General features: G+C 44.4%; 1 protein-coding gene across 1 annotated transcript; it reads right to left on the reverse strand.

Annotated features, from left to right (window-relative positions):
• Positions 1-9,398: 9,398 nt before the first annotated feature.
• LOC133356509 (oxytocin receptor-like) lies at positions 9,399-27,004 on the reverse strand. The gene is made up of 4 exons (XM_061574052.1): positions 26,661-27,004; positions 21,574-21,797; positions 18,825-19,509; positions 9,399-11,964 (listed from the first exon to the last, which is right to left on the reverse strand). The coding sequence occupies exons 2-4, from the start codon at positions 21,790-21,792 to the stop codon at positions 11,729-11,731; spliced, it is 1,140 nt and encodes a 379-aa protein (XP_061430036.1). The 5' UTR covers positions 21,793-21,797; positions 26,661-27,004; the 3' UTR covers positions 9,399-11,728.
• Between the last annotated feature and the right edge of the window lie 792 nt (positions 27,005-27,796).

Genomic DNA, 27,796 nt, shown 5'->3' on the forward strand with positions numbered 1-27,796 from the left:
TTTTCTTGTGCAATGATTCTTGCCCAAACTGAGACCGTCTAACTCAGTACCGCTAAGTCGTGTTTTTATTTTTACTACCTGGGAACCTACGGGTAAACTATAACATTGACGTTGAGCATCGCAACTCAACGAATATTTAATAGCTCCTGGTAAATTCAGAGCGTGTGATTTGCTGAAAGCACAGTAATGGGACACGAGTGTCAAGAGACAGTCTGTGTGTATCTGAATGCTATTTTTATTGTTCATATTTCACAGGGCCTGAGCTTTCGATTTAAAGCTTTCGTGACTGCAGGGATTCATTTTCTTGGTTCTTTCGGTAAAGTCACGTAGAAGGGAAATAATAAAATAATAAAAATAAAACATAATAAAATACAATTCTCACGACGTTTCGGCCACAACGCAAGCAGCCGTCCTCAGCGTCTGAATGGCCATTCAGAATGGCCATTCAGAATGGCCATTCAGAATGGCCATTCAGACGCTGTCCGACAGACCTGTTCTTCACCTGATGACGGCTGCTTGCGTTGTGACCGAAACGTAGTGAGAATTGTATTTAATGTTTTAGTTTTATTATTTTATTATTTCCCTTCTACGTGACTTTACCGAAAGAACCAAGAAGAGGGCCTGAGCTATATCCCTCTTGTTGTTGGGCACATACCTTAGAGTCTGTGCTGAGGCAGTTACCTTGAAGAGTTTGTCTCGTGGGTTCAGAAATTTATCGCTTTTTAAAAGTATGCACGCTATGCCAGAAGGGAATTTTAATGCCCCTTGAAATTCCCCAGCTGTAAAACGCAAGATAGTAGTTGACTCAGATGTCTACCTTTTTACATAAGCGTCTTGGTTTTTTTCCCCGATTTTCCATGGTATTTTGTATTATATTGACTTTTAAAGACTCACTGTTCCGGGTTGCATTTAAAATTCCATTGATTGTTGCCGTTCATGCATACTAAAAACCTGCGAAAAATAATATGTTTTTAAAACATTACGGAGTGCGTTTGCCCTGCTGTGAATGAAGAACTCGATAAAATGTTAAATCACTGTGGCTTCTCTCATCGTATTTATTTGCGTTTTCGATCGGTTTGTTTAAAGTCCATTAATTTCCCAAAGCATAATAAATTTACAAGTGGATTGCTTTTTAATTCTCCCAGAGGGCTAAATAAACTCGACGTGTTATCCTCGCTTCTTCTGAATAAAATAGGATGTATGTCATCTTCATTGGCACTTGCCCTGACGTTTTGAAGTGCTGAAAAAATAAATATTGCAGTTTAATGTTCGAAATTAGGATGTATTGTTGCATCACAAAAAAAAAACATTCAATCACTTCTCATTCACACGTGCACTATTATTACATTCATGCCGGAGGCAGTCCAGAAAATATTTTCCTGAGAGGCTCGGGGTGGAGTGGAAGAGGGGGGGGTGTTCTCTGAGCAGTTGGAGAGTTGGCAACATATCGATGACAGTTTTATTGTCACGTGCACGCATTCAATATTGTATCTACAATCCAAACCAAAATTGTTGTTCATGATTAATAGCGAGCAACGCAAATATTTGCTGATACCAGTCTGCCACGGAGAACTGAAAACTAAAAACGATGAAACTTCTTCTTGGTTCTTTCGGTAAAGTCACGTAGAAGGGAAGTAATAAAATAATAAAAATAAAACATAATAAAATAATTCTCACGACGTTTCGGCCACAACGCAAGTAGCCGTCCTCAGGTGAAGAAGACGGCTGCTTGCGTTGTGGCCGAAACGTCGTGAGAATTATTTCATTATGTTTTATTTTTTTATTTTATTATTTCCCTTCTACGTGACTTTACCGAAAGAACCAAGAAGATGAATCACTGTAGTCACGAAAGCTTTAAATCGGAACGATGAAACTATTTCCATTTTACCAGGTAAGGCCCCAACGAAGCTATGTAGCTCTTTTTCAGAAGCGACCTGGCCACAAGCGATAGCCCAACGAAGTGGCTTATCACGTGGAAATTCATTGCAGGCAAATACTCTAAATGAACGTATCTAAATATGTAGAGACAAACCGGAGGACCGGGAGAAAATTCGCCACGACCGCAGGGAGAACAGGCAAACTCGAGATATACAGATGTCAGGGTGGACATTGAACCCACGACCTCTCACACACCGAGCGAAAGGAGTTAACATCTCACCACCGCGGCACCCACTGGACTTCATCCAGCAGCAGTAACCGGTGGCGCGCAGGACTTGCAATCCGGAGGCCGCTGGTTGCATCAATTACACTGGTCAACACACTTTTTCTGGCATAAGGTATTCCAACGGTTTCTAAGGTAATTTTGGGTTGCGGATTCCAAATCTGGCATCAGTTTTTGTCCATCACATCAGGTTTTTGAGTTGTCAAATATTGCATTTTCAATAAAAACTGCAGAAGAAAAATATTAAATAAATTTGGATATCTACATAAAATGATATTATAAACACACTATCCTAAAAATACAGCACCATATTTTAAGACTAAAGCAGTCACTGACTCGCAACAACTTGAAATCATAAGTGACAGAGTTAATTTCGAGTAAAATCAATGAAAATAGCATAAAATGAGATTTGATAGAGCAAATCTGAGATCAGATTTGGAATCAGCACCCTGAAATTAGTCTAAAAACAGCTGCAAAAGTCCAGGCCAGAAAAAAATATTTTTTTTGTTGTTGACCAGTGTTATCCGGGCACAACAGTTTGAAGCAATGGTGCACGTTTCATGAACATCACCCTCACCGCGTCTGTCCACCCAGCAGCAGTACTCTGCGGTTAGTCGACCGGAAGGTCACGTGTGGTGGAGTAAAGCGTGGGTTCTCCCTCCTCTCACAAGATGCCAGGCCAGCATGTAAAACACGGCCAAACATACCCTCCAGAGGGACTCTTTAGAGCTCCCTCTGGTGGAGGTCCTCCAGCCAGCAATGGCAAGAGTCAGTAATTGCAGGGCTGCGCCTTTAACTGTTCCACCAGGGATCACAATAACGACCCTCTTCTTAGATATATACAGTTCTTGTTATTGATTAATTCAGTATTGCTTAATTACTACTGGACATCTGTTAAAAATAGCTTCATAGCTCATCGGATTCCTCCAGCATGAATACATATTCTGTTTATGAGTCGTAATTTACTCCGCAACGGCATAACTGTTGACATTGACTGAAATATTATTTTTATGACACTCGTAAAATCACCCCAGATATCGCGTGGCAACGGGTTGGCAGGTACAAGCAATTATGTTTTATTTTTATTATTTTATTACTTCCCTTCTACGTGACTTTACCGAAAGAACCAAGAAGATTAATTCCTGCAGTCACGAAAGCTTTAAATCGAAATTTAGGTACAAGCAAGTTAAGGTGTGCGTGAGCAACTATCTCGTGAACAGCTCGGAGACATGTAAAGCATTCAGTGAAAAGCAAAACAAACGAGTGGTGTGCAAAGGCTGGCGACGGTGCGAGATCGAGGGCCCAGGGTTTGCTCTGATACTGACGCGCACGTGATGCTGTAGAGCCCCGCACAGGAAAAAGGTCATTACAAGGGTGTATATTTCCTCTGCGCTTCGTTACGTGACGGTAACGACATTATAATTCGTACGTTTTCATCCATGGACAAATAAGCAGCTTTGTCGTAAGGCACCGTCGCAGAACAGGCGATTCATGTGATGCGCGGGCCCCAGTCTAAATGCGTGCAATCGGTGTCGTCTTAATCGGTGGTTCTTTCGGTAAAGTCACGTAGAAAGAAATAATAATTAAAAAATAGCATACGACGTTTCGATTGCGACACAAGCAATCATCATCAGGTACAAATGAAAGACAAAACAAACCTAGTAAAGTTATTTCTACGTGACTTTACCGAAAGAACCAAAGAGCAATTTCCTGCAGTCACGAAAGCTCCAAATCAAGGTGTCGTCTTCGTTTAAAAAACAAACTTAGTTTGCAATTCGTGAGCAAGTAAATGGGTGGCCGTGTTCTCTGTTGCAGTGTACGGTGGCTGGCGGTCAATATGTATCTTGTCTGCCATCAGGCGTGGCTGCAGAGCTATGCCCCGTTCTGTTTATGTACTTTAAAGGGTGTGCCCAAACTCTGTGGATACTGGCAAACACATGGTGAGTTATCATCACAAGCCTAGCGAAGAGAGTGTGGATCCTTTTCGAGTCAGAGAGCTTCACCCAGCTTGGGGTTTTGAGCGAAGCCGCCTTTTTCTTCTTCTGAATCGTTGCATAATACAACGTGCACCCAACACAGGGGCATGGAATGGTGGTGCGGTGAGCACACTGCACTCTGAATCCGGCAAAAACCTGAGTTTGATATCCCACGACGGTTAACATCATTGACCACGGTTAACATCGCTCATCTCAGCGTGGGGAGGTCTTCAGCAGCAGTTAACACACATGGCATGAACGTGCACTGTTATATGTAAGTGTATATAGTGTGTCCACGTGTGTCTGTGTATAACAATTCATGCAGCTTTAAAGTAAAGTTGATTTTGTTACACTTTAAAAGCATTGCCACACACCATCTCTGCTCTTGACTGAATTATTGCTTGGCTTCTGAAAATGAATTTTAGACACTTAAGCATTGCGTTATTGTTTTCTCTCGGAAAATACTCATTTAATTGCATTTGTTCTTTTAAAATCCACAGATGAAACATTTTACGACGCGTCTCTCTGGAAGGAGGCCTTGTTTGTTTGTCGGGCGGACCCGTAAACGTAATGGCTCACGACCTCCCTCCCGAGTCACGACACGAGCACGCGACGTTCCATGTCTCAGCGAACGGTGGCCGCGTGGCCCCAGGTAATTCTTAGCAAGTGGACGGTTTAAGTGCGAGGAATGCCTGGTTACAGTGAAGGGCAGGGGCAGAGGCACACCGTGCACGTTGGGGCTGCCTTAACGGGCGAATTGGCTCGCCCCGATGGTTCCTGGCTACATAGGCAGATGCACAGTGACCCAGTATGCGCTGGTGCACAGCATGGGAGTGAACATACTTAATTTAGAGCTTTCGTGACTGCAGGAACTACTCTTTGGTTCTTTCGGTAAAGTCACGTATAAAGAGAGAATAATAAATGAATTATTTTCTCTTTATACGTGACTTTACAGGGAGTGAACATTTTTAGCTAAGAGACCCTACGTGAGAGTGAGAGGTCACCTTAGCTCAGCGATGTCTATGGGTGTGAATGAAAGTCGCGATTTCTAACAGATCTATATGAGAGTGAGTGGTGACACATTTCTATGAGAGTGAGTGGTGGTTGCTTTAGCTGACAGATCTCTATGAGAGTGACTGATGGTTGCTTTAGCTGACATATATCTTTGCAACGACTGGCTACTGGCTCCATACTGAGCAAAACTGAGAACAATGCAAACTCAAAAATGCAATGTATTAATAGGGTTTGTCCCCTTTTGTGTTCGACCAGATGACGCCTTTTGGCGTCATCTGGTCGAACACCATATGAGACGAGGCTCTAAAGAAAGCTATCTCTGGTGTGGACCAATCAGTTTCAAAGACAATGCATAAATTATCAGAGTATTGTTTTTTTTGCATTTGACTGCAAGTATTGTGGCTAATGTAAGCACGATTCCTTGCAAAAGGTGTCAGTTTTGTGGTCAGAAATAAAAGGGGAAAAACCCTATTAGTATATTTTGGTACTGGCAAAGGAGGTTCCATGATGAAAAATGCCATGTATCTTTGTCCCAAAACGTTGTGGTTCTCTCTAAGCCTCAAACAAAGATCTCGTGGATTGTGAAGGATGAATAAGAGAGAGTGCAGCCTGGACCTCCGAGGTAAATGTGCAAACAGCTGGTGCTTACGTTATGTGTACGAATGTGTTTGATTTGCGACATCATCAAGGCATCCCGTGAATTGTTTAAACAGCAAGATCCGGGGGTTTGTAAAATGTTTCGCCAGGTTACATTCTTCGGATGTTTTTTGTTAAATTACAGTTTCGCAAAGGAACGTGGACAGTTAAATGCAGTGGCAGAATTTATGTTCACTTGGCACTCATGATAAATATATTTGCTCCTGTATCATGATCACTCAGCAAATAGTATGTTATAGTGTTCTGACGTTAATGCCAACCTGGCAGTGCTGTATTACACTAATCTGCCGTTTTATAGAAACCAAAAAAAAATGTTCGGTTTGGAGGCTTAAGGCTTAGAATTAGACAACATTAGAGGAAATTAAGTCAAAGCAAAATGGACGTATATGTAAAGCAATGAAGTACAATTTACAACATAATCAAGATACAGTTGTTCTGACCTAATACCCATTAAAAACACAACTTCCCGCGAATGAAAAAATAAGATGTCAAACACTGAGCATGGATAATGCCACTGGGAAGGTGCAGATTTAGTTGTTACTGAACAACACTTTGGCCTAACGATTACCAACGCAATACACTGCATTGGTGACGTGTTCCCGTTTTTCGGATTAATCCAATGAAATCTGATTTCTTGACCGAGACAAATTTCGGATGATCCGAAACGATATTTAGTTTCAGAATGACCTGAAAGTATGACATTATGTGCAATAGCATCACATATTACCTCCAATTCGCACGGTTGGCTACGTACAGTGCAAAATAAGTTCAGCATACATACATGCCGTACATTACACAATTTCTCTGCTTTTCCCACTTAAAGTGGGCTTCCGTGGCATTGGGCTACGCGACTTTTTGTTACGTCGAATACACGTTTAAATTTTTAAACGATAGTGAAAATCCAAAACATGATCCGAATTGTTTGAAAAATCCTAAACTCATATTTTTTAATTGGATACAAGTTCCACATAGTATGTGTCCCTCTAGATAGTGTTCATTCCACAGATGCTGGGCTACTACTACCTGTGCCCCGAGTTCATATTGAAACCCCAGGGGCACACAAACTCAGGAGCTCCTAACCGAGGTCAATCGGAGACTTTTTAGCCCATCAATTGGTTTGTTTTTCTTGATGGCATCTTAGGATGTATTAAGTTATACATTGTATAACTTGGTAAAGGTTTTGTGTAGTTATTTTTTTTTATTTGTAGTTTTAAATATACGGTGAAAATAAGTTTAAAATACATACATACATTGGTTGTGTACAATTTAATTCAGGAATAGGTATGGTTTTATCGTGTGTTTGTCGGGTTTTTATTTATTTTAAAGCACATTTGGATGGCTTTGTTGTGGAAGGTGCCCTATGACCTTAATTATATCAAAATCGAACTGCCATGTGCGCAAAATCACGGTACTTTTTTCATGGCAATGATTTGCGTGCGCGTTTGTGCACTCCCAATAGTAAAGCTGCAAACTTATCTGATATATGGAAAGCCCCTGTCCTCCACACGCTCTAATAGCGATTCCCTCTAACGATATTTCACAATTAATTTACGTTCATTTTACAACTAACTAATATCCTATTCTATTTTGGATGTATAAAGCGCCTTTCACCAAGGCGCTTGACAATGCTTACCGACCACCGGACAAAATGGCAAGATAAGGGATCAGGTAGTGACTATAGACAATAGCGGAGCCACGATTTTCAGGTAGGGAGGGGGGGCAACCCCTCCAGAAATGAAAAATGATAGGAGTTGTTGGTATGTAAGGAGTTGTTAGTAAGTAAGGAGTTGTTAGTAAGTAAGGACTTGTCCCTTGCTTTTTATTCGACGCTTTAGCGGCAATGGCGCAGCCATCGATCGAGGGTCGAATTCGAACCGCGTTGTGTGATCGGCATCGCGCTCGCTGAAGCTGTTGATGCCTTCAGGGAAGTCGTGTCCTGTATACGCAACTGCGCACAATTATGTGAGTCACTTATAACTGCTTTGCCGTTACTTATTGCCAATTATTGTCCTATAATCTCATATAGTCCCTGGCACATAATAATATGCTACACAGTGGCAGTGAGGGTCGCAAAATACCGATTTATTACTAATAAACCCCAATTATCTGATTGAAATGAGGGATTTCGATCAGATCATTGGGGGGGGGGGAGGCACGTGCCACCCCCCCCCCTTCCCCCACTGGCTACGCCAGGGACTATAGGGGTGGAGGGAGTGAGGTGGACGCTGCGGCGGTGCAGGCGTTAGGGGTGTTAGGTGGTGCTGGTAGGGGTGGTGGAAGAGGCAGGGAAAGCGCAGTCGAAAAAAATTAACCCGTAAAAACAAAGTGTTTCACTATAAATCCTTTATATGTGTGGCGGCTAGAGTCCTCTCGTCCTCTGGCTTGAGATGGCTGCCACCTATGGGTCAGCTGAATACCTGCCACCATTAAGCAATTGGTAATTAAATATAAAAAAAATCCTAAAAAGTGTAAAATTTTGGATTTTCACGAAAATAAATTGTCACGCACAACGAGTCTGTGTGCAAAATGTCAGCTCGATTGGATCACGGGAAGTGGGTTAAAAAACGACCGAAAGATTTGCACGGTCGTAAGCGCGCAAGCAAGCAAGTGAACTTAATATAAAGGATTTTAAAAGAGATAGGTCCTGAGGGCCAGTGCGAAAAGAGGAAAGCGAGGGGGAGAGTCGGATGTGGATAGGGAATGCAAGTGCTTCACGTTCGTAAGAAAATATGTCCAGCCTTCCACATCCAGTGAACCTGAAATATTACACTCCACTCTGTGCTGACGATTAGTGATTCGAATTTTACAGCAATTACTTCATTTGCACTATTTAAATTGTAATTACAAAATTGTGTTAAGTAATTGTCTTAGATCGCTATATATGAATTATATTGATTAGATATCAATACAATGAAAGTATGGTATTTATATTGATGCAATCATTGCAAAATTCCAGAAGCCCATTGCCAAAATACTTAACGCCCATTAAGTCTAGCTTCGAGAAGATTTACTTTAATTTGGTCAACAAAGTAATCTTGCTTCTGGCACACGTTTAAGGGGCCGTCCATAAATGACGTCACGCGATTTTGGACGATTTTTGCCCCCCACCCCCCCCCCCCCCTTGTCACGCGGCGTCACAAAAAGTCAGACCCCCCCTCAAATATGACTTCACAAAGCTCTGCCCCCCCTCCCAAAAAATAAAACATGCTTCAAATCGCTTTAAACTATTGTCATTGTAGTGCGTATTTAATGTGGCGCTGCACTTTGATGTTGTAGGAGAAAACATTTGTTAAAAAGTCTATTTAATTAAGTAGAACGTGTTGTCTATATTTATTTAAAGTTGCGCATTTTGATGTGACGTCACATTTCTACCCCCCCCCTCGTCACACATCGTCACAAATGTCTGACCCCCCCCCCAGGTGCGTGACGTCATTCATGGACGGCCCCAAAGGCTGCTCACCATAAGCCATTGCGACACACATCGTATTCTATTGTTCGAATGTTTTTACTTTAATATCGGTGGAGACTGTTGCGACTGGACATCTGTGATGACTGGACATCCAGTCTCGATATAAATATAGATTCTGGTACGCCTTCTCAGAATAGATGTGACACTGATGTTTTATTGTTGTAGTTGTAAACATTCAATGGGAAATAGACACAATAATATACCATAGTGTTAAATATTTTCTTATTTCTCAGAAAGTACACTCATGCAACTACAGTCAACACAATAAATGTCCGTTTAGTGCATAAGCTGATCATAAATTAGCGTACGTGACACATCAATCTTGCCCACATTCATGTGTGTATTACTACTATCACATTAATACCTACACACTCACCACACAATGTATATATTTACACACACATGTAAAAAATATTCTGTTTCACTGGTTGTCAAGACCAATATTCATTCTGAATCAGTGGTGGAACTTACACATTCCTATGCCTAGGGGTGGTAGAACAGAAGCGCATTGGTTATCGTGCTGCCTTACAAACCCAATATTTCGAGTTGAAATTCCAACCAAGGATTAACAATCGTGGTGAGCGATACCAGAAGATGCCCATCGCACCCACGTGCCACCATTCCCCACACTGACCAGCACAGTGAAGTGCAGTCAAACAAACCCCAATGATTGACACGGCATCGGAGGTCTCCATCCAGCAGTGGATTGAGAAAGGGTTTTGATATATTGTGTGTATCGTCATATCATATTGGACCACTACCACCTATGCATACCTCTTGCATTACAATACATGAATCAACGTCAAACAAACATCGTTATCATATTTTTCGCATCATACGTAAAAAAATCTCACTTTTGCTACTCACTTCCCTTGAAACAACTAGACTTAAGCAATGGCTTGTGGCTGAATACATTTCTAACACTGTTTAAATTACGTAAACTATTAACATTGCAATTGGATTGTTTGTTTTACAGACTGCGAATAGCTTTTGGTGACCATGCATTTCACGAGCTTAGTGGCAGCGGGGGCAAACCCAGATCTGTATTCGGGTCCAACACACGAGCTGCCGTTGCCTTTAAAATGATTTGTGAGTACGAGGGAAATTGGCAGGGCTGACTCTGTAACGGCACAGCATGTGTGTTAAACCACTGCAAGTTGTGAAACTCGAAATCTCAGCCAGACATTTAGTAGCCAAGGGGACACGAACAGAATTGGCACGGTGGTTGCTGCCTTTGATGCCATCTCAACAAATACACTCAGTTGCCCTCCAGACCAAAGTACCCAGAGGGTTTCGTTATAGCCTAGTGTGGGCGATGTCATTGACGATTAGATATTAAGTGCACAACGACTAGAGTACCATTTGAAATGGAGTCTGGCCTCCTTTTTTAGTCCATTGCTTGGTGGTGGCAACTCCAACAATAAAAACAGAGAAAAACAGAGCACAAAAAATTAAATAAAGAACAAAGGTGATTCATGGGTCTGCTTCCCCATTCGATGTCACCCCACCTGCCCAAATTGGGGTACGAAGCCTTAGACAGCCGAATTCCCTCCGAACTTCACAAAGTTTGGCAATGTGAGACTCATGCTGTAAACCAACACAAACAGGAAACCTGCTTTTGGTGTTGGTGAAAGATATTCAGCAAACGGAACAATCATTAACGTTGAATAAAAAAAAAGCAGAGCATTTAAATACCAGTTCATTCAGACGATAACGCCACCAACAAACAACACAATCTGTCTTTTTTATTTTTAGCCCGAAAATGTATTTAAATAAGTCCGACAAGGAAAAAGCACACAACATACCAATGAAATCTGGAAATGTGGCAATGCTTCTGGGTTTAGAACATTACGAGAACACAGTGGAAGATTTCTGCAGCCAGAAATATTTGCATCATCCCACTGGAACAAAAAGGGATGTTTGGTGTTTGTGGAAAGTCCGGACTCAATATAAGAGAGTAGATTGCAACATTCGTTGTCTGGGCATGGTCGTGTGATATAACCTCACTTCTCTGTTCCACGTCCAACGATCTCGAGTAGGACATTCGACCTCACTGAAATTGTTCCAAATGTGTCTCAACAGGTCTAGTGGAGCCTCTGAGCGAATAACCTCGTGCAATCACCCGTGACCACACCATTGACATGCAGTTTCCCTGCAGGAGCGCTTCACTGGGGCTATGAGCACGGTTGGCTACTAACCATGCGAACCTCCAATTAGCACGCTTGGCTACGTACGTTGCCTGCGTACGTACAAACACAGTGGATATCTCCGTGGTAATCGATGACGAGTCCAGCTGTGACCACTGCCGCCTTCCTCCGATTGCGATCTCGTTCGAGCGCCAGAGAATCCAAGGCCATGGTGGCTCAAACGAGCAACTGTAAGAGCCAGACAAGCCTCCGCTGCTGGCTGGTCATCTCTTAAGTTTCATTCATCCCCCCCCCCCCCCGCATCCTACTTCTGGCTGCAGGAGCTCAGGGTGATGCTACGGTGCCTCTGCGGAGTGGAGCTGCGCTGGCTGGTAGCGTTGTGGCCAGCGCCGGTCGTTCGCAGGCGACGCAGCGAGCTTGCGCAGCACGGGATGCAGTGCGCAAAGTCGTTGATGAGATGCCCGCTGAAGAACATGTAGATCCACGGGTTGGTGCAGCTGTTGAGGCTCGCCAACAGCATGACGATGGTGAACGCCGACCCTGGTTTGTGAAAGGAAGAGACAAAGGATCAACAAGGAGAGAGGTTGGTGAGGTAGCCGACTGTGTAAATGTAGGTGTTCCAAAGTACTGCCACCAAGGATTAGGGTTCCAACTGGCATGGCTTTACCAGGATCAGTCTCCCTTTGAGGCAGCTGCTATCATGCGACATCTGTAAGTCTTCCCAGAACATGAAGAGTTCAGGATTTTGACAGTTGTGTTTTAATCATACACCACTTGAGACATTTACATTTAGTCTTACACCTTCTGGCATTGTAATATATTCTTATTATTATTTCCATGATGAGTCCCCGTTCTTTGTGCCTCGGAGTGGCAACTCTGCTATGGGTGAGCCTAAAACAGAGCGTGCGACGGAATATTTCCCCCCTCCACATTTAGAAACACGCATGTATACTATTTTGCTGCAATAAATTTCCACTTGATAAGCCGCTTCGTTGAGCTATAATTTGTGGTGACCAGGTCGCTTCTGAAAAAGAGCTATGTAGCTCAGTGGGCCTAACCTGGTAAAAAAAAATACTTCATAGAAGTAGTAATAGGTTTTTACCCTTTTACCTGGCAACAAAACTGACACCTTTATACGAGGAATCATGTTTGCATTAACCACAACACTTGCGGTCAAAATGCAATCAAAAAGACAACTCTGATAATGTATCCACTGTCCTTGAAATTGATTGGTCCACACCCGAGACAGCTTTTCTTAGAGCCTAGTCTCACGTGGTGTTGGGCCAGATGACACCAAAAGTTTTAATAATATTTTTTTTATAGTATTTCTCTTCGAAATATACAGTTGAGGCTGTGCAACAAAAGTCAAGTTGCAGATTTTTTTTTACAGGTCGCAACATAAAATGTTTAAAATATGTCGTATTGTGTAAGTTATAGCAATTGCCTTGATAACAAAAATAACATAGTCGTATTTATAACAAACATTTCGTACCAAATTTCGCCTTTCTATCTCCATATATATAAAAGGCAAAGTTGTGAATGTCTGTTCAAAATGTTTAGCGTACTTCCCGACATGCAACAAACTGGAAATATGCCATGTGGGTACTTTCAGACTGTACCCCATGCAAAAATTATAAAAATACACTTTTGTTGTTGTTTTTTTTGGGGGGGGACCTCGATAATGCATTTATTTTTTGCACAGCAAGTGAGCTGTGACGTCAAATCTGTCACGTGACCCGCACACGTGGAAGCGTAACGCATTGTAGTGTAGTGGTTAGCGCGTTGCGCTACGAACCCGGCGACCCGAGTTCGATTCCCGCTCACGGCCACCACCTGTGACCATTATTTTAACCGGTCCTGGGCCTCCCCTAGGTGGACTAAGCCTCAAACAAGTAACTGCTGTGGTGTGTGAACATTGCCACTGGGAAGACAAAGGCGGCCGGGCGTGGTGAATCCAAGTCCCGGGCGAAGCCGGGTAGTAAAGCTCGTCCCTTATATAACATCATGATTGACATGAGTCATTCAATGAAGCTACACGGTTTAAATCCTCAGAGATTCTGAGTTTAAAACTTTGAGCTGCCACCTGAGATTGAGCGGGATTAGTCTTGTGTAACAAGTGTGTCTCATCCTGATCATGAGTGACGAGACGAATTAACTCTTACATAAGTTGGAGTTTGTATTTAATCCAGTTTTGTTAAGCTGTCAGAGGTATAGTATGTATCCATTGTATGCTGAAGGGTTCTGTGTACACTGAAGTGGTCTGTGTATAGTGAAGTGTTCTGTGTATAGTGAAGGGTTTTGTGTATGCTGGAGTTTTTTAGTCGTCAACTTCACTATTTATTATTCACACAGTGCCTCGCATGGACAGTATCTGGAGGCAACAGAGAGAATGAGGATTTTAGATCATTATGCGACGATCACTCCGTACAGAAGTGCTTGCGGACCAAATGCTATGTTCAAATAATATATCGGAAATACCCAAACGTGAAAGGCAAAACTGCGTTTGAGAATTCTCTCTTTTCAACGGTTACATTTTTTTTCCACTTCTTTGGAGTTATTCATATGCAATCTGAAAATAATGTCTTTAACTTAGTCTAAAATCGATGGATTGTGGATGCATTCATAATAGTTACGGGTTATTTATTCTACAACGTTGGCGACATCCTCCCGGATTCTATCCACAATGCATCATGGTCCTGTGGTCTCCCGAGCGCTACTTTCATTTGGGATTTTGTATTTTTGTCAATTTTATCATCGTGAGTCCAAGCATCATTACGGGACGAGGTATCAATTTGAAACTCGTGCCAACAAAAAAACTTTTTTATCGCATTACCAAGAGCATTGATAATTTATTTTTATTCTCAGAGCAGCTATTTAACCAAATTAAGTGCATATTGTTATTTGATGTTTTTTTCCCCCCCTTCTTCTTGTGCAGCTTTTGATGACCACAGTGAAGCTATCAACTCCATACAATTCGCCCAGATTCATCACTAGTGGCCACCCAGATCTGCTCCCAGGATCTCAGTGGAACCCACGCGGCGCTATGAGCTACCCGACTGCATCCGTGTGCCCATTTCATAACCGTGCCGCGTGATTCTAAATACAACGATTGCACTTTAATAAATAATCAGATACAAAAAAAAGATATTCAAGACGTGTACGGTTGGTGCAGGGAAGCCGCTGCGGTGTCATGGTTAGCACACGGCACTTGCAATGCAGAGAGCCGCCGGTCCGATTCGATATCCCGGTGTGGCAGTTTAACCATGTGGGCGGCTTTCTTAAATCCACCCAGAAGTTATGAATGGACACGCCCCAGTTAGCCGGTTGGCAGGTCGCCATTGCGGACATAATCATTGGTTCGCTGCAGCTCAAAGACTCAGTCCCTACGAGGCTAGCGGTGAGGGTAGGAGATGTCCCGTGTGTGTGTGTGCTCGGCATTTGAAGGCCTGAAGACCAGATTTGGTGATTTTGCCGACAATGTATATCAGGGGAGGCAGTGAAACGGAGCTCCTGCCCCGGGGACATGCTCTGGCATTGTGTTAGGTAGAGTGACGTGGGAACTCCGGTGGCTTCCTAGACGCCTTGATCTGCGTGGAAGAGTAGGCCAAAATGCCTCCTTAGAGGGACTCTCTGGAGTGCTCTCCAATTGAGGATCTTCCAACAGTGGTTCTGTCAGCAGGAAATTGCAGGGGTGCGCCTTTGCATATATGTATATACATAGAGAGCACGCGTAAAAAATGAAATAATCCAGCCTTTGGGATCATTAACAAAATGGTAGGAAGTGTCTGCAGTCCGGCATGTGCCACATTATTTATTTATCATTGGCTCATGAGTCTCCGCTGTGTGTGTGTGTGTCCTTGTGTTTTCGTTTGCAAATGCTTGCCTTCCCTCGGACAGTTTTTTTTTTATTGCTGCAGCACTGGGGTCATTACAAGGTTGTTTATTTTTCATGTATTTTTTTGCGTGTTTGTCCTCTTACTTTTGCAAATGTGCTCTCCTCTGCTGTGTTTGTACGTGTCGTGCAACGCCGGTGCACGCAGGTAGTCACGAAATTATTATTTTGTGCAAAATTCCCCTGCGCGGCATAAAAATCCCACCATTATCACCCCAGGAAAGCGTGATTCTCTGCGGCACCACTTCCGAATTCCACGTGGCAATTTCTGCAATAGAGTGCACATGTTTTGCACCGCGCGAATTGCTCACGATCACACATGCGTATCGTGCTGTCTCTATTAAATACACCTGGTGATTGGACAAAGCTAAAACGTGACCCGAAACTGTATCTTTGGATTCTGGAGCAGTGAAACACAGCCATGCATCTGACACCGCGATCACGGCAAATATTGAGTTCAGGTCATGTGTGCAATGTCTGCTGCATAGATTCCCCCCTCCCCAAGTGGGGCTTATGGAAACACATATTCTGGTCGTGAACGTTCACCTGGTCTCTGTTAAGAACATGTGGTTCTGGTAATTGATAAAACATGCACCGGTCAACACTCTTGCCTGAGCTGAACTCTCCACATGCCACCGCTTAACAGCATGATCGTACTTCGTGGATTTTACAGGCAAATTAATTACTTTACTCTTTGGTTCTTTCGGTGAAGTCACGTAGGTATAAAATAAAAAAAAAGATTTTAAAATAAAAATTAAATAAGTATTTTTATTTATTTTATACCTACGTAATAAATATTTATTAAATACATATTTTTAATATTTATTTTATTTTATACCTACGTGACTTTACCGAAAGAACCAAAGAGCGTGGATCCCTGCAGTCACGAAAACTTAATTAATTACTGTACTCAAATAGGGGCCTGTCCGCTTATACCCCTGCAGAACCCCACCACTACACTAAATGGCACCTCCTGAAACAAATAAAGTACGTGTTAAGCATTGAGAATTATGTCATGTTTAAAACCCTGAGGCTATGATGGACATTCTACATTGTTATTGGGAGGGGGGGGTCTATCTATAGGACAACGATTGTTGACTTCCCCGCACCTCCAATTAGCACGGTTGGCTGCGTACGGTACAAAAGAAGGTCAACATACAAAGTGGTGCCCATTTTTCGATTTAAAGCTTTCGTGACTGCAGGGATTCATCTTCTTGGTTCTTTTGGTAAAGTCACGTAGAAGGGAAATAATAAAATAATAAAAATAAAACAAATTAAAATAATTATCACGACGTTTCGGCCACAACGCAAGCAGCCGTCCTCAGGTGAAGAACAGGTCTGTCGGACAGACCTGTTCTTCTGTCGGACAGACCTGTTCTTCACCTGAGGACGGCTGCTTGCGTTGTGGCCGAAACGTCGTGAGAATTATTTTATTTTGTTTTATTTTTATTACTTTATTATTTCCCTTCTACGTGACTTTACCGAAAGAACCAAGAAGATGGTGCCCATATTTAGTGTACTTGGAGGGATGATTGACCGAGTCAACCCCCCCCCCCCGCTCACCGACCAGGACTTGAACTCACAACATGCCCATTGTGAGCCGCTCGCCCTACCCCCAGAGTCACCCGTGGCTCAGTCAACACGACACTGAATCAACACAACCGCGTGATGACATCGGGTCTCATCTGTAATTTGTATCACTGGCGGCACAGAACGCAATGCTTTCCTGCTCAACTTTAGCCCCGCAGTTTTAAAGGACTCTCGCGACTGCCATGCGACACATTACAGAGCGCGCATCTTCAGACAGGCGTCCCGTTCACGTCCAACACAGGTTTAGTGCCTTGAAATAAATGCACTTTAACATTACGGGACACTCCCATTATCTCTCCTTTGCGCAGCTTGTTCACTGGCGAAAGCAGTAATTATCTGCAGCCTGCGAGGCATCTGCCAAAGACTGACGAGTGGTGCCCTTACAATTGATCTAAGGCAGCTTTTGCATAAACACTAAATACGCCAATTTAGTGTAAATTGATGTAGTGTTCATTGCGAGGAATAGAGCATTGCATATATATCATCATGATCGTGTTCGTTGTAATATGCCAGAGCTTTCATATGAGAAGAGAATCCACTTACAGACGTGAATATCATTATTTTAAAATTACAGATCTCACTTTTATTGGTATATATATATTTTATATATACACATCCAGCATTCATTTTTGAGAAGACCATAATGTACCCAATTCAATTTTAAAATAATTTAACGAAGTTCTTTCACTCTCCACGTCATCGCATGCAGAGCACGTGTGCGTGTGTACGTGTGTAGTAAGGTGTTCGTATAATGGCAATATTGTTTGCAGAGTTCACCTGGGGTAAAGGTGGCTAATGTGGGGTCTCGGTGGTTCGTGTGAGCATCTTGAGATACTGTTGCATGTGTACACGATATGAGCACAAATTGTATCATATTGTCATTTTCATTGCACCACAATATCCAGAGACTTGGATTCAATTTCTGGCAAAAGTCATCCTTGGCGAAATCTAACTTAACCAAAACCTCGCCTTCCCAAAGTCGACTTAACCTTAAACGTGCAACTGTTTAGCGTGACCAGTACTGGGGGAAAGAGAGTCCAAAAAACTCTCTCCTGTGTGCAGTGTTGGCCCCCTATGCACATGCACAGCCCTCTTATGTCAGTCCACTGCTGGATAAGTGCCTGCCCCCCGCTGTGCACGTCGTGAAGGTTACTTCACCATACTTCACCACGCTGGTCAGTGCAGGTTGGTGAGCGCAAGGCGCAAAGATGCAAGAGCACAGGGGTACACTATAACAATAGATTGCATTGCCATCTGCTGCTCGTTGACAGCTGTAGGGCGCCACGGTGGCGAAATGTTAATTACCTTGCCTGGTCTACAGGTTGTGGAGTTGATACCGACCCTGACGCCTGTAAATTTGGAGTAAGCATGTCTCTCTCACCGTGGTCACGTGGACATGCGTTCAGAGTATTTGGCTGCTATATATTTCCACGTGATAAGCGACTTTGTTGAGCTATCATATGTGGCCAGGTGGCTTCTGAAAAAGAGTTAGATCAGAATCAGTATATTTATTTATACTCGATGAGCTATTAAGATATTTTTCACAGGTGTCCAGGAGGGCCAGGTCAGAACGTTACAACAACAAACGAAATTTCTAGCACAGTGGGCCTTACCTGGTAAAATAAAAATAGTTTATCGTAGTTTTTTTTTTTATAATATTCGTCATCTAAATATACGGTTGATGCTGTGTGACAAATAGTCAAAATTGAAGCGAAATTTTAGAGGTCAGAATCTGAATATTTATACCGGAGGAATCCGATGTGCTGTAAAGCTCTTTTTATAGATGTCCATTAGGGGCAGGTCAGAACGTCAGTTTAGTTCAGCTCTTGCCCAATATCCCATGCAGGCTACACGGAAGCGGGCACCTTTATCTTGTTCACGGTACATTCCATTGGCAACGCGCCCGGTGCCAGCGTACCTTCAAAGGGAGCAGACCCGTCCCACACGGACCACATCTGGACGAGGAAAAACGGCGTCCAGCAGAAGACGTACACCACGATGATGACGAAGGTCATCTTGGTGGTGCGGATCTTCGCCTTGGAGATGTTCCTCACCGAGCTGACCCGCGATGCCGTCGCGGCCGCCGGCGGCGCCACCGCCGCGGACGACCGTGCCAGCGTCCCCTTCGGCGGCGGGCGGCCCTCCCGCCCGCCGCGCCTCTCCGTCTTGGCCCGCATGTTCCTCCAGATCTCGGCGGTGATCATGCCGTAGCACCAGATCAGCACGACGACGGGCGCGACGAACACTGCGACGGCGGTCCACGTGACGTACGCCTTGAGCCCCCACGGCTCGACAAAAGCAGCCCAGCAGTCGTAGACGCCCGTGCCCTGCTGCACCTCGCGCAGTGAGAAGATGTACGCCTGCGGGACGCTGAAGAGGAAGCTCACGAGCCAGCTGACGAGGATCATCAGGTAGGACTGCGTCGACGACTGCTGGATCGTCCGCAGCGGGTGGCAGATGGCGATGTAGCGGTCCATGGCCATCATGATGAGCATGTAGGTGGAGGCGAACATGCCGAGGATCTGCAGGTACTTGACGGTGCGGCACAGAATGTCCGAGCCGTTGAAGCGGAAGGTCACCTCCCAGATGAGCTGGGGCAGCACCTGCAGAAACGTTCGAGAAGTTAGCAATTGTGATGGTAATGAAGAGGAATGGCCTAAAGGTCACGGCCAAGACGACTGGGCGCAAGGGGTATATAATTGTCACGTGCAATGAGGCCGCTCAACTATTGAAGACGCTTGATTTTGGGAGAACTCGCCTGGGTTGTGTTTGTGCCCAGGACGGTTGTTGAAGGTGAGCCAGGAAGACAGCGATAAGAGTAAAGATGTGGATGAGAGTGAATTGGAAGCGCTTTTGGTAAATTGGACTTAATACTGAATGAAAACAGCACACCGCTATGCCTAAAGAAGAACATAAAAACAATTCGTTTAATTCTTAAAAGACAAAGGTGCAGGACTGCAACTGGCAGACTGGCTTTCACGAGAGAGATAACTCAATAGAGCCCTCTACCGAGTAATACATGATGGGGAAGAGCGAGGGGTGCCAACGGTGGCGAAATATTTACTACCTCGCCTGATATACAGGAGGTAGTGGGTTCGATCCCGAACCGTGAAGGCTGCAGATTTGGAGTTTGTATGTTCCGGTTTTTCCCGAGAATCAAAGTGCGTTCATAGTATTTTGCACACTATGATAAAGCACTCAGTTGCGCTATCATTTGTGGCCAGGTCACTGTATAGCTCAGTGGGCCTTACTTGGTAAAATAAAATAAAAAATAGTTTAGTTTTAGAAGTTGCAGGGGACAAAGGGACATGAGGCAGTGCAAGGCCCACACCAGCAGTCCCGTCGCACTGACCCCTGGGTAGGAGTACCCACACTTTACCCCACCACACACGATCTACGATCTGTCGTGTACCCCTTTATACTGCTGGCTGCACAGAGGTGCCATGGTGGCAAGATGTTGACTACCTCGCCTGGTATACAGGAGGTCGTGGGTTCGATCCCGACCCTGACGCCTGCTGTATATTTGGAGTTTGCGTGTCTCTCTCCCCGTGGTCGCGTGGATTTTCTCTTGAATAGGCCGTTTTTCCCTCCACATTTAGAATTAATATCACGCGTTTAGAGTATTTGGCAGCTAGAAATGTCCATATGGTGGTAAACCACTACGTCGAGTTATCATTTGTGGTTGCCAGGTCGCTTCTGAAATAGAGCTATGAAGCTCAGTGGGCCTTACCTGGTAAAATATTAAAAACCAAAATTTGTAATTGTTTTAATAGTTTAGAGGTGGAGATGGTGGGGGGCATTCAAGAAACTTGCCCCCGCTGCCTCAACTGCCGAACCAGGAGATCAAATCGAACCCATGACCTTGGGGATTGCACGTCCAGTGTGCTCACCGTTACACCACTGAGGCAGCGTCCGCCGTATGACCTCATGTGGGTCAGGAACATGGACATCGGCAATTAATATGAAATAAAAACTGAACATTGTATGTACGTATGTTGAACTTCTTTTGCACCGTACGTGCTAATCGGAGGTCCGGGGGAAGGACTACAAACTAAACACACGAAAAGGCATTTCTCAAGAAACGAGTTTTCAATCCAGATGATTCAAAACAGCACAGCTCCAATGGCTTCCTGATTTATGGAAGGAAGAGCGTTCCAGACGGCCGCAGTAGCGCATCTGAAAGCACCGTGTGATGCAGTGGCCATCTTTGTTTGATGGTGAGCCGAAATCTCCCGCTGCAAGGATAACCGGAGTTTGCATGATAGTCTGTACTCCTTGATATAATTTATTATTCACTGTCGTGGCCATGGGTAGATAATGCATGTGTATGTAGCCAACCGTGATAATTGGAGGTGTGGCGGAAGGACGATAAATTAAACACCAAAATCAGTTCTCAAGAAGTGAGTTTTCAACTTGGATAATGTAAAACTGCACAGCCCCAACGGCTTCCTAATATTAGCAAGCAAGAGCGTTCCAGACGGCCGCAGAAGCGCACCCGAAAAGCGCTGCGCGATGCGGTGCCCGCCGTTGTTGTTCAAAAGCAAGCGACACGTGATGAGAGAGAGAGAGGGGGGGGGGGCGGGGGGGGAAGGGGTGGGCACACGCTTGCGATGACACCGAGGGACGGGTAGTCGGGAACACGCCGGAAAGCGCGTGGCTGGCAGCACCTGGAAGAAGGCCACTACCAGGTCGGCGATGCTCAGGTGCATGATAAAGAGGTGCATCCGCGACGTCTTCTTCTTGGTGCTGAGCAGCGCCAGGAGCACGCAGGCGTTGCCGACCACGGCCACGCAGAGGATGATGGCGAGGATCGCGATCTCCACCTTGGCGAGCTCTTCGTCGCGGCTCAGCGTCGACTCGGATGCATTCGCCGTGCCGTTGGCCATCCCTCCTGCAACGATGCCGCGTGCGCGAGCGTTTTTATTGTTATTTGCCGGGCAGCTGGTTGTTGTTTTGCTGGGCGGTGCTGCTAATATTCTTAGGTTTTTTTCTGGTAAAGTCACGTAGGTAAAAAATTAAAATTAATAAAAGTAAAATAAAATAAAAATCACGACGTTTCGGAGGCAACACAAGGAAACGTCGTGATTTTTATTTTATTTTACTTTTATTAATTTTAATTTTTTACCTAAGTGACTTTACCGGAAACAAACCTAAAAATATGAGTCCTTGCAGTCACAAAAGCTTCAAATCTATAATTGGTGCTGCTAATGTTGATGTACGGTTTGTCGTCATGTCTATCAACACTCGACACCATAGAGCTCGTTGTATTTCCGACCATCATCACCTAGCCAGTGAACTGGAACACGTACACCAAGCTCTCAAGATGAATGGATATTCAGAATGCACAATACGTAAAGCTATCACCCGAACCGTTGGGAAAGAACCATCTGAGGACCCAATGAAAGCCATCACCTTGCCACACATAGCAGGGGTCACCAAAAAGATTTCCCAAATCATGAGCAAATACAACATCCAGGTTCGATTTAACACAGTACATACAATTCGTGATCTGATCCCATTTGTGAAGGATGTGATCCCTGACATGCAATACCCCGGTGTCTACAAACTAAGCTGTGTCTGTGGCAGTAGTTACATTGGGGAAACTAAGTGACATGTCTCGGACCTTGTTTGTGAACATAAGACAGATCTGAAACATTGTATGACCAATACCTCGGTCGTGGCTGATCATTGTTTTAACGCTGTGGACTCACGAAATTGATTTTTCCGAGACTAAGGTACTTTGCAAACCCACTGGCTATCAGCAAAGATTCGTTCATGAAGCCATCAATATATACATACACAGACACAATTTCAACCGAGAAGACGGGTACAAGCTTGGCAATTTTTGGAAGGACGTTATCAACGAGTTTAAGTCATAACTGGCTGCGATGTTCCCATCCTGCCACCTTCCGATGTCAGTTGTTATTTTCGGCTCTCCGATTTTACATCAACCGGTTAAATGTCTCACACCAACACAGCCACCTCCGCGTGCCGACCTCGATGTGGCGGCGGCTCTGCGATCTTAAATTAGCATGCTAATCTCTCACATTAACATGCTAATCTCTCACATTAGCATGCTAATCTCTCACATTAGCATGCTCATCTCTCACATTAACATAGCCACCTCAGCGCGCTCGCCGTGGAGGCCACTCACCAATCTTACATTGACATGCTAATTTTTTACCTGCCCACCACTCACATTAACATTAACTGCCCCGCCCATGCTGCTGACATTTGGGCTATGCCCATTTTAAACCTTTATAAACAGTTTGCCTTTAGAAGATAACCCCCTTTTCCTGTTGATGACCGCTTGTGTTGCGATTGAAACGTCGTAGTTTTTGTTATTTTCTTTGAACCCATCTACGTGACTTCAGACCCAAAGACTATGAATTCCTGCAGTCACGAAAGCTTTAAGTCACGACAATGTTTTTTTTGGGTTAGATCGCGTACATATAAATATATTGTTTACCCACCACCATCCGACACAGCCAATTAATAAGGTTTGTCACGTAAAGAAAACATGCTTATGACGTAGGCACAAAGCGATGACATCACCTTACTCTATTTAAGACTGGAAACAGGAAGACTTTTTGACAATTCTGGAAAAGTTGGTTGTAGTCACCAACAAAAACGTCGTACTCAAATGGTAAATGTTGTAGGGTTCACTCTCCAACACACCAGTGTGCTGAACTAGTAACGGATTGGCATGTTTTGCTTACGTGCCAAACCTTTGCTCATTGGCCGTGTCGGGTGGTGGCGGTTTTAACGACATGTTCTTATTTATGCGACCTAACCCAAACACTCATGGATAATATTGTTCAACTGGAAATGTTGATGCAGGAGCCACCTGCACAGTAAAATGTACCGTTGACCTGTCTTGTGGACGGCTAAGCCTGTCAAAGTTATTTGCAATTGTTATCGTGTGGTTACTCTGCTCTTCGAAATTTTAATTGGGAGAAATAATGCATAAATATAAACGGTTGAAATATATAGCAAAACACTGACCGAGCACATTCCCAGATGGCATTTGTCTTGACCACATTTTAATGGGCATTAACAACAGGAGAAAATATAAAAAACGAGCAATGGAGGCTTCACTAAGTCAGGGTCATAATAATTACGAACAAAATTAAAAACAATAATGCACATCGATATCTGTTGGAGTGTCACGTTGGGGAAACGCGTGGGATTATCTTTACCGAGGAGAGGTATCGAATGCAGACAGAGAGGAAAACGGCGCGGTGATAGAGGTGGACTCTAGCAGCTTGGAGGTTTCTCATTTAAAACTGAATTTAATCATGAAACTCAATTAGCCCAGGATGCCTCATCAAGAACATTTTGCCATCAGTTTAAATATATATACAGTATTACTTGTTGTGTCATGTGGATCAGAAACATGACCGTTGAAAAATACATTAAAATCGACTGAAAAGTGCGTGAACGGACGCGGTGGAGAGGCGCTCGCTCCCTTATATTTTGAGGGGACGATGGTTGATGGCCGAGACCAAGAATGGAGCAGCAGCCCACGGAGGGAATGCGCCGGAGATAACAACCACCGCAGAGATGGAGCGATGAGATCAGCTGGCGTGCAGGAACGCGACTGAATGTTACACAGTGAGATCATGAGAGATGGCAGTGGCTTGGGGAGGCCTTCATCCAGCAGTGGAGCGATCAGGGATGATGATGATAATAACTGAGGATCCACCTGCTTGCCTACCTGCTCACCTGCCTACCTGCCTAACCACTTGCCAAAAGCGTAGGTTTAACTTACTTTAAAAACGTACGCTCCTATGAAGCAGGAGTCATGATAGATTTCATTTCATGTTTGTTTTTGTTCAGCACTTGAACATCGACACAATTTAATGTGACACGTTTCATAAAGTTAAGCAAACCCAGTGCTCTATCCATTTGTGTTCTCTCCCCACCCCCAAAACAAAAACAATCTCTGGAATAAAATACGATGTGACGTCCTTGTCATGCCAACATTATTCCAGACCACAAAACGGTGTGTGTCTGTTGTGGTATTCCGCTACAAACCCAGTGACCCGAGTTCCATCCCTGCTCACGGCAACAACCAGTGACGATTATCTAAAGCGGTCCTGAGCCTCCTCTGGCTCGCTATAGCCTCAAATGAGTACCTTGTGCGGAGTGTAAACATCGCAAACTAGGGAGACAAAGACGGCCGGGCGTGGTGCTGGCCACCCACCCCGTTGTGTGCCGTGCCGGCCTTCATAGGTTGCTACTCGCAAACAGCACTTGCCTCAAAAATGTGTTAAGGCTATACTGGGGATCTTTGTCTGGACATATTCACGAGAAGGGTGTTTTTCAATGCATCGCTCGATTGAAGTGCTGGGCATTTCAGCACCGGGCTATGAAAGCGAACAAAAACAATTTCAAGTAAGGAAGAGCCAAACAAATAATAGACAACTTAACAGAGTATTCCTCATGAGCTTCGTACCCAAGAATGAATGGCTATCGTTAAGGTCGTTGATTGTCGCCGCTTTTTGCCAATTGTACGCAACTAACTCAGATCTATATTTTGAGCGTATAAATTGGTACTATTAGTCAACATTGATTTTTGCACTTAGGAAGCTTGTATGTATGCACAGCAGGTGTGCATGTTCATCAAGAAATACTGTACTCCATTACCTATGTCAGCAATTTTCACGCTTCGCATTCATGTCCTGTGTGACCTTGAAAGTGTTCGCTATTAATAGGTGAAAGTTTTTTAATATGTTATTAAAAAGAACACGAACTTAAGTGGAACTGTTAAAATGAATCGTAATTTAAGGAGGTCCATTCGTTTCAATCCACTTGGCCTCGTAGAGTAAATTGGCTCTCTTTCAAACCCTCGTTGAGGGTAGACTCAGCCCATCAGCTTTACAGGGTTGATAAATTGACTACCATTTAGTGGTGACATTAACGCTGGTTGTCCCCTGGATAGACTCGCCCCAGCCATAGGAACGTCGAGTTTACACCACTGGCTTATGGCTGTAAGCGGACGATGAGGACTGTCTTAATGCTCATTTGAGCAATAAATCACTTTTAGCTTTTGGTTAAATTATCACTTTTTCTTAAACATTTCCGAGGACTCGTCATTTTATCATGAATATTTTCAGCGATTATTTTCGTCCCTTGAGAGAACCGTTCGGAAACCCTGCATTCCTGTCTCTTTAATGGTCACGTTGGATTGTTCAGTGCACATCTGTCGATTGTAAATAACGTCTGACGGTGAGACATTTCAAGGATCGGTGCAAATGAAAAAGAACAAAACAGTGCTAAATCGAAATGCTAAATGTTTCACCTCCTGACCAAAATCTTGTTTTCATCATCTCGAGTTGCAGACCAGGCTCTGATATCTACATGAACCATACGCACATGATAGATGCCCACCGTGGATTTGTCAGACATTTGAATGTGATGCCTTCAACGATCCCACGGTATTAAAATGCATTACAACGCGTTAAAGTCGACCACCGGCGTACCCATGCTCTGATTTGCTAAATGAAACACACGGGAGCTGCTTGAGGTTTTTGCGCAACTTTTCCAGCACACAATCCTCGCAATATCCCAGCTAACCTCGCGTGCGTGCATTCCAACAAAGTCATTCCCTGACCGCACGCAACAAAGATGAGCGAAACGACCTCGGGGCAATCGCCACTCTCCGTCTGCCACCCGACCGCAAATCGACGCCCTTTCTTCGCTCCGTCGCACGCGGTTTGCAAAGGAGACAGAAACAAATAAAGACGCTTACCTTCGCTTCAAATCCGCTTAAGCGCGGGACGCAGCCGAGTATTCGGCACTCATGGCCGAGGGGGGGGGGGGGGGGGTTGGTGGGCTTCCCGCTAACACAAACACAGCTCCCGCAGTAGCCGGGGTATCGACGCGTCCCAACTCTTGTGAGCTCGCACGGCTCCCTTCTTCCTCTCTCTCTCTCGCGCGCGCGCGAGTTTCTTCCGCCGGGATTCCGATCGTCGCCTTTCGTACGCGCCAGCAGCCCCCGACAAAACCTCCCCACCACCACCACTCTCAACCCTCAACCTCGAGCCACGAACGGACAAGTCGTGGCTCCAGCGAAGAGGAGGGGTTTCTTCGGACGGCGCGTGCCGAGGGACGCACTTGCGCTGTGACGCACGCCAACAGCAGCGGCTGTGCTCCATGCGTAGTGGAGATGGGGGCAGGCAGGCAGGCAGGGGGGTGTGGGGGGGTAAGAGACGCCGATCTTCCGTTAACACCGACTCGCAACAGTTTCACCCAGGTCCCACCCCAACCCCGACCACCACACACAGGAATAAACAAGCCGTTGGTCTCTGCGTGAGCGCGGTTCATGATGTGACACTGAACGCGTTCTCAAGACGCAAGCGGCGGAGTTTCGCCCACGATTTTTTTGGGGGGGAAAAAAAATTAGCAGCACCCCGCGATGTTTCCAGAGGGACGCGCTGATAATTGATGTTGTTTTCTTTCACGGGGGCATTTTTAAGGGGGTAACCTGTAAATGTGAACAAACAATTATTCACAATAGAGGTTTTTGGCTTAGATCGCGTAAAAATATAAATGTGTCGTGAAAACCCGCCACCACCCGACACAGCCAACTAGTAAGGTTTGTCACGTAAACAGAACGTGGCAATTCGTCACTAGTACAGCACTAGTGTATAGTGCAGTGTATAGTGCAGTGTGTAAGTGTAGTGTATCGTGTAGTGTATAGTAGTGTAATGTATAGTAGTGTAGTGTATAGTAGTGGAGTGTATAGTAGTGTACTGTATAGTCGTGTAGTGTGTAGTAGTGTATAGTGTAGTGTATAGTGTAGTGTATAGTGTAGTATACTAGTATAGCACACCGATGTGTTGGAGAGCCAAGCCACAACATTTACAATCTGAGTACGACGTTTAG

This window comes from Lethenteron reissneri, chromosome 54 (genome assembly GCF_015708825.2).
Source record: "Lethenteron reissneri isolate LAM-NWPU_2019-01 chromosome 54, ASM1570882v1, whole genome shotgun sequence".
Lineage (NCBI taxonomy): Eukaryota > Metazoa > Chordata > Hyperoartia > Petromyzontiformes > Petromyzontidae > Lethenteron > Lethenteron reissneri.